Raw genomic sequence first — 7,962 nt, 5'->3', positions numbered from 1 at the left:
AGTGCTTCGCTGCTGGTAATCCTAGATTCTTCTTGACTTTAAAAATTTAGTTGATGAAGAATATGCATGTAGTGCCCGAGCTGCAAATATCATGCAACAGCTTTTGCTGTTATGTGTTTTGATGGAAACCTCACTGGGGGGAGCACTCAAGATGTATCAGAAGGATTCCACAAATCTGTAACACCGAATCTACAAAACACATCTAAATATTCCATGCTGGTGGGGGCTTTCTTGGTCCTTTAGGTTTTGAAAATCGATTTGCAAAGCCTAGGAAGAAAAGGGTTTTTTTAATGCAACAAGTTCTGTATGTGGTGGATGTTGATTATGTAATTCCTTAATACAGTATTTGAAAATACTTGTAATTGCAATTCTTTCCCAGACTTTAAGATACAGTAGACTTCAAGCAATGTCCTGTAGCTGTAAATCAACCAGTGCGAAAAGAGTCTGTCCATGCGCATATCTGACAAGTACTGTCATTACCTCACAAATATCAAGATAACTAGATTCTATGCTTAATCTAATAAATCACTCCTCTCTAGTAGCGGAATTTAAAATGGGAAACACCTATTTCTCCTCTGCCATACCACACAACGTAAGGCAGCAGCCTTGTGGCAAAGCTACAGCCTTGCCTTTTCTTCCACTGCCTCTGTTGCCACATAAAGGCTTGAAAAACAGGAAAGCAATGTGCACGCTTCAGGCTCCTTGCACACCAAGAAACGTCCATCAGGCTAGGGTTCAGGGGCTGGGTTTTCCATCCTTACCTATTCTTTCAACTGTTCACAAATAAAGTTTGTGTAAATGTGTAAAAAGCAACAAGCATTGTTTGTACTGTTTGTAATTTGTTTGTATTCAGCCTAGTACCTGCATTTGGACTTTCAAAACCAGGCACTTCCTGAACCAAAACACAAAGAGAACCTACCAAAATTAAAGAGAGACCTCGACTGGTTCGACGGGGCAGGTTCTGAAGGTTTTGTCAGTGAAGATGGGCTACAGATGCCTAGAAATAAAGAATCAGACTGAAGCAGTTAGTCATTATGGCAGTTCCCCAGGGAGCTGCACTCAGACTCGGCTGCGGGAGAACACGGACTGCCACGTGTACGATGGCACCGGGCACGGATGCTACTTCAGCACAGACAAAGTTAAGTGCTTTCCACACTGGCAGAGCTCTAATGTCACAGAGCTTTAGCAACATCATTCACTCGAGCAGGGAGTGGGCGTTCCCCCGCAGCGCAATCCGCCAGGAAAATGTTTGCTCAGAAGTGCTTTCAACAGTTCTAGCCGTCCTGTTTTCAGGATAAGTGTTTTAGGTTTAGATCAAAGGGGCTTTAATAAGAAACTCCTTATTCATGCTCCAAGTGCTCTGGGCAGGATCCAGGCCGGGGCTCCCATTCCCACAGCACCCCTGCCCCCCAGCTTTACAGCATTTGTCCCTCAGCAGTGGTTTGAAAGACCTGAAGAATTTGGTGACTGGGCTACAGTGGTGCTGTCCCCAGTGAAGCCAGAGGCCATTGCGAGGGCACCACAGCATCCTTGTGAGACTCTAAAGTAACTACAACTAGCCGATGAGGTGGTGCTCCGCACAGCGCAGCTCTGTGTGCCCTGCTCCGAAGCAGGCAGACCTGCACAGCGTGTCACATCTGCCCAGTGCAGGTTCTGGAAAATTCCATCCCACGTATTTCTTTATATACTTGCTTAAAGCCATCAGAAGATGCACATTAGCCTGAAAGACTCACTCTTTCGCATATTTTTCAGTATTTTCAAGCTCTGTAGAAGAAAAAAGAAGAAAAAGAAGACTTGTTGGAAAAAAACGAGGGAAGCAGTGGATCAGCTGCTGTGATAAAGGGAGCTGACAGATTGACACCTATCGCATCTCCTAACAGGCATCATGCCTGCAGCTGTCCTACACGGACAGACGCAGGCTCCATTCGAGCAGCACTTTCCCTTGGACTGTCACCTCGGGTGGACGGAGTGCCAAGGCACAGCCACTCACACAGGTGTGGCCGTGGCGCTGTTCCTCGAGCAGATGGTACTTTTGTCTGCAGGGTGGGTTTATTAGTCTTGTCTCCCTGCCCTAAACATGAGTGGTCTCGAAGCAGGTGATTTTCGCAAGTCAGCAGCAAGACAGTAGCGGTAGCTGCAGCTAGAGCGATCTGTTCCTCACACCCCCTCCATTTCTAACAGCTTGTGTTTTGTTTCGTTTCTTTTACCTTGCTTCTCTTGAAGCATTTCGCAGGCTCTGGTGAGGATGCATTGCTCTCCCGGCCCAGAGCACTCGCTGAACAGTTTCTTGCAGCAAACTGCAGACCTGGGAACATATAGACCAGAACATTTTCAGCAGCCGTTCAAGAATCCTCCTGCTTTCTTCTAAGTGCTTTGTTGCTGCTTTTCATTTCCTGTAATACAGCAGTTCTAGAAATTTCCAGTGGATCCCCTAGCTGCATTTACATTCTTTATGTCTCTTCTAAGTGCTTTGTTGCTGCTTTTCATTTCCTGTAATACAGCAGTTCTAGAAATTTCCAGTGGATCCCCTAGCTGCATTTACATTCTTTATGTCTACCGAACTCTCCTGCAGTTACGTCCTGAAGCACTGCCGCTGGTAATGCTTTGAACAAGTGGGTCATGGTCTCCTCAGCTATCTGCGGGTTGGGGTGTAAGTACAACATCTCAGTTACATGCCAAGAAAATAACTCATCACTTACTTGCTGCATCAGCAAGAACAAACGACTCCGGGGTTCTCTCAGGAAGCGGAGGAGGAGAGTCAGAGCGATCCTGGCTTGTCTCTAAGAAAGCAAAGATAAGAAAGTTGGTTACCTGCCTTTAAACATGTATCGCTCATTTCACTGAGGGGTCCACTGCTCTCTAACTGCACCTCAACCATCTCAAAGGAAACACGACAGCAGTGAAAGATGTGGCAGCCCTCAGCCTGGGGAGGCTGCAGGGAGCATCGCCCTGTGCAGCGTGAGACAGGAGCCGGTTTGGAAATACAGAACTCGTACAGAACCAACAGTCCTGTTGGTTGCAGAACTGGCTAGTTCTGTTTAGAACTATTTAGTTGCAGAACCGTTTAGCAACACAACGTTTCCGTTGGACTGAGCACAGATCCTTAAGACAGTTACTAAATATGGTAAAGCAGCTTCAGTAAGAAGCAGGCTTATTTCCAAAGACAGTTTATTCCAACATTAAACTTATACCTGTTTGTGGGTCCTGAAGCTTCACGCTCTGGAAACAAAAAAACAGGAAGGTATTTGAAATTTCCACAGCCGAATGTTGGTCTCTTGCACGCACTTCTCTTAAGCCAGAGAAGACGAGGAAGTGGTGTTAGGTGCAAACACCCTCCCCCACGTCTCCTTGCTCAGGTCATGGAGGAGAGACTTACACCGTATTGTTTCACTCTACAAATCTATAATTCAACTATGGGATGATCAAGAGATGCCTAAATTTTGTTCAGCTCCTGTCTGTTCCACAGGGCACTGCGATCCTCAGCAGACCATGAACTTGCTGTCTTCATCCTTCTCTAAAAGAAGGACAATATTTTTACTACCTGGTATGGCATTTAGGACCCCCAAAAATAATGTTTGGAGTAAAGCAGATGTTGATAAGGAGGAGCCTGCCTGAGACCACATCTTCCTCCCAGTCCTGAATCTGAAATAATTTATGGGAAGTACACGGTGCCAAACCTAGGGTCTTTCTCACAGAAGGAAAAATAATAAGCAAATTGGCATCATGATAGTGCTGGAGGAGAGACAAAAAGCCACTTACTTACCTTGCATGGTCTCAGTCGCGCAGAGTCATTAAACACCTCTGAGTTAGACTCACCACTCCACTCCAAAGAGGTTCCACTATTTGTATTTCTGGCTGGAAGCTGAAAATCAGAAGTGGCCAGAGGAAATTGTCCTAGAACAATTGAGCACAAGAAAGGTCATTTCTTATGCCAGGCAGCCGGAGCAACGGCACTGCAGGGTGCCTCTGCACCGCACAAGCCCAAGAAGAGCCCTCAGAGCACTCCTCAGCCCCTGCTTCGTTAAATGCGCTTACCAGGTTCACTGGCCACGATAAAGGACTCAGGGGTTCGCTCGGGCAGGGGTGGAGGATCATCATCATCTGGCTGTGGCTGGGTGGCTGATGGGGGAACATGGACAGATTACCTGCGTGGCACGACACAGCAGAACGACAGACCTTGCAGAGGCTGCAAGAGCTGACCTCTCTTGCCAGAGGTGATGGTTAAACTCCTCTAAACTGTCATTAAAAATCCAAATAGCCCTCAGCACCGGTTCACCTGCTGCTAGCTATGTGGCCCTGAGGGCCGACTCTGGCAGTGAGGGCAGCAGAATTCCTGTTGCACGGGGGAAAGGACAAGCGTAGCCCAGCACACAGCCAGGCTCACTGCTCGGCCTGTGCTGCAGCTCCCGTAACTTCCCAAGAGTCTCCAGCATCGAGATATCGAGCACGCTTTTGTGACTCCGGATGCTACAGGGTCTGAGCAGGGCAAAGCTGAGCAAATACCAAAGCTGCGAAGAACAGGAAATGTCCAACTGGGCCAGGACTGACCAGACCACGGAATAATTCTACCTCCTTCATACAGCGGGTGATGGTTTTAAGGCTAATGCTAACGTTGAAGTCCTTGTTCTCTCAATCTCAGTGGAATGTCAGTGTTCCCCTGCACGACACTCTGCAGAATGGAGTGGATTTTGATCTGGAAACTAGATCCTCGGAGAAAACCATTTCTGGAAGCTTTCTGAATGTGCCTTGGAGCATTCAGAATCGGTCAGCGCTAACCCCTGCCTTCCTGTGAGAGCCCTGCCGAGGTGACAGTACAGAGCAGCTCTGTAATGTGAAACCCAAAATTATGCTCTTCTAAAAACGTTGTTTATTTTTATGAGAAAAATTTAAGGCAGGACTAAACGAATGTGAGGATGAAACCAGTTGCTCCCTCAGCTCCTGCAGGAGCACAGTCCCAAGGAGCAGCTACAGCCCTGCCTGGACGCCAAGAGACAGCACTGGCCATTGCCTCCAGCACACGGCAGGGCAGAGTGACCAAGCCCCGCTTACCACTTACTCGGGGAGGATGTCTGCTCATCGTGCAGTGGGGCAGCGTGCTGGAACCCCAGCCTGGGTGGTGGGGTGCTGCCCATGGCATGCTGCAGTGGGGCAGTTGCAGCACAAGAGGGGAGAAGAGCATCCTGTCCCTCCACCAAGCACTCAGCAAACATTGGGTCCTCTGGAGAGTGTGGGGAGAAGTAGGGGTCTTCTGCTGAGCAGCAGTGAGGGTAAGGACATTGCCCATGGTTCCTGCGGCTCGGGGGGCTGTCTGCTTCTTGGCTGGAGAGGTTCAGCTCAACAGGGGAAAATCCGTCCTGCTTCTTCACCTGAAAACTTGAGTAATGGGCATTTGGCAACTGCGAAGCCAAAACAGGCTCTGCATCCCCTCCATCCCACTCCCAGCCTGCTCCCTGCTGCGCCAGCACGAAAGGGGTTGATGCAGTCCGTGTCAGAGGGGCTCTGCCACGAGGCCCCCTCCTGCCCGCTCCCTTTGGCTCCAGGTTCAGAAGCAGCTGCTCAGGAGGGATGCCGCTGAACTCCAGGCTCCGGTGTTTCTCAAGGGCGTTCCCAGCACCCCACTCCCCCGCCGTGGCCGCCTTCCTGCAGTTGAAGACATTCAAAGTGCTAAAGGAGATGGCCTGTCTGATGGGAGGGTGTCCGTGTCCAGAGCTGTGGTGTACTCCCGTGGCAGACAGCGATGCCAGAGATGCTTTGCTTTGTACCCCCGGAGGAAGACATTGATGCACATCCTGTTCCTCTTGCTCTGAGCTGCAATAAAGCACCGTGATGTCAAGCCAAAGCCATCTAGTGCTCAGAAATCCCCTTAGCTACCAACAAGCCCCCACAGCATTGCTCCTAGGAGCAGATCCAGAACACAGAGCCCATTTCAGCCTCAAGCAAGGAGCACGGGGAAGAACTGTGCACCCGGGGGCCTCATTTCAACATCATTAAATGCCGCTCAGAGGAGGCCCCTTTACATGGGCAAACTACACCCTCAGTGCAGACTATACCAAAAAGCAAAATTATTTTCAGACACTGTGCACCAAAACATGGCCACAGATAGATCCCACCTCTCTCTGAAACTGCCCATGTCAGGAAGCTGGACTCCTCGGGCTTGCTCTTCCTCCAGCAAGAGGCACCTGAGGGGCACATGCAGATGACAGAGGGGACCTGTGGTTGCACAGCTCCAGGCACAGGCCTGAGATCAGCCAGCACTGGGGTGTCCCCACGTGCAGGAGCCCTTTCTTATACTGCCCTGTGCCAGGTTCTCTGTTTGTGCCTGAAACACTGTGTAAGCACAACATGGAACAGACGCAGGGGCAGGAGAAGGGGACAGATAATGGCACGCAGAGAAGAGACTGAGACTCAGTCTCAGAGACACACCAGAAGGAAGAGCAGGAATTGTGTGAGGAACAAACGTGAGAGCCAAAGTGCAGCTCAAGGGAGGCTGCGCATCCTGCTGACAACTGAAATGCAATGCTCAGCTGTAATTGTGTCACAAAGCACACATAAAAACCCCCACACCTTCCTGAAATCGTATAGAATCAGCTGAAAACACTCACCCAGGGGATACTTGTGCTATGGCCTTACCAGGTTAGTAATTGCAGGGAGTAAATATCTTCCTCTGGAGTTGGAAGTGGCTTGGCTACAGGATGCTGTGTTAGTACCTAGGGAAAGGAAACAAGAGTGAGGAGGGGGGAGGCAAAGAGTACAAACGTGCTATTCCAAGGAGCTGGAATTTGTGCCAACTACTTTCAATTATTAATGCAGTTTGGAAATGACAAACAACAACTCAAAACCACCAAGCTGGAGCAGAAAAATGAGGACAGAACCTCCTGAACAGCAGTTCCTATCAGCACCTTTTTGGAACAAGAATACCAGCCAGCTGCTCCAAACACCTACAGAGGCAGCCTCCGCAGCCCACCCGCCTCCAAGGCCCCAGGCATTCAGGCTGGCGTGTCCGGCACTGTTTTCATTTGTGACCCCTCAGCACGTGGCCATCCCCCGTACTCTGTGAAGTGCTTTCAGAGGGCAGCAAGGTTTAGGCGGGCGAAAGGTTTGGCCGGGAGCTACAAAACCACATCCGGGCTTGAACCATTTTCTGCATTTTGTGTCACCTAGTCTTGCATCTCCTTTGCTCACAGACTGTCCGCACACACAGAAAGAGGCTCTTTGCAGCTCTTTTCTCACTCCGCCCTGGCTTGGAACATCCTGCAAATTCTCTGGCAAAACAGAGGCATGAGTCCTATCGCAGGATCCTGTTCACAATGCTTTAGACAAAAGCTTCTGACAAAACAATCCAGCTGTAACCTTCCAGCCTGTGCCTAAGGGCAATGCATTTACTCCAGCCAGACTGCAAACAGCTGCACGGGAGAGGTACAGCTCGTGCTAGCAGTCGCAGAAGAGGAAGAGCAAAGAAAAACTTAACCATGGATGTTTTGGATGTTCCTGTTTATATGCAACTTCATACCAAGACCACGCTGGTTTTCCTCAGAGGTGTATCAGATTTTAAAGACTTGGACGTGTTTTCTCACAAGCCTATTTCGCTTGCTCTCTCTCGCAGACGGCTGTAATGCCAGCTGCCTCACTGGGGTACCCCCGTGTTGCAGACTGACACTTTCAGCTCTTCTGGCCCTTGCACCCAGGCTTCCCAGCCTAGGCTGAAAGTCCACTGGCATCTGCAAGCTCTCTGGGAAGATAAGTTTCACTGGCACATCCACATGGAAATCAGCCGCTACTGCAGCAAGTCTATGTCTTTCTATTCACTCATTGCATTAAGCAATTATAAAAGTATATAGAAAATATCCTGTTGTAAGAGTTGCACGTTCAGGAGAACAGCTGGATTCTCTTGAGTTAACTTGAAAAGAGGCTCAGTTTGGGCATTGGGAGTAGCAGGAAACACGGGGATTCATTCCTGGTCTC

General features: G+C 49.3%; 1 protein-coding gene across 1 annotated transcript in view; it reads right to left on the bottom strand.

Moving 5' to 3' along the window:
* Positions 1–202: 202 nt before the first annotated feature.
* Positions 203–7,962, bottom strand: part of PTPN22 (protein tyrosine phosphatase, non-receptor type 22 (lymphoid)) — a 16,640-nt gene continuing 8,880 nt past the window's right edge. Inside the window, exons 12-21 of the mRNA XM_010142947.1 lie at positions 6,631–6,707; positions 5,057–5,808; positions 4,036–4,119; positions 3,764–3,894; positions 3,192–3,219; positions 2,700–2,780; positions 2,208–2,305; positions 1,734–1,764; positions 920–997; positions 203–267 (exon numbers count right to left, since the gene is read on the bottom strand). Of these exons, the coding sequence (XP_010141249.1) occupies positions 203–267; positions 920–997; positions 1,734–1,764; positions 2,208–2,305; positions 2,700–2,780; positions 3,192–3,219; positions 3,764–3,894; positions 4,036–4,119; positions 5,057–5,808; positions 6,631–6,707 (1,425 nt within the window). The remainder of the gene's footprint in view (positions 268–919; positions 998–1,733; positions 1,765–2,207; positions 2,306–2,699; positions 2,781–3,191; positions 3,220–3,763; positions 3,895–4,035; positions 4,120–5,056; positions 5,809–6,630; positions 6,708–7,962) is intronic.

The sequence above is a fragment of the Buceros rhinoceros genome, unplaced genomic scaffold, assembly GCF_000710305.1.
Source record: "Buceros rhinoceros silvestris isolate BGI_N320 unplaced genomic scaffold, ASM71030v1 scaffold28689, whole genome shotgun sequence".
Classification (NCBI taxonomy): Eukaryota; Metazoa; Chordata; class Aves; order Bucerotiformes; family Bucerotidae; genus Buceros; species Buceros rhinoceros.
The sequence above is the reverse complement of the archived record's forward strand: the minus strand, read 5'-3'. Positions and strand labels throughout refer to the sequence as shown.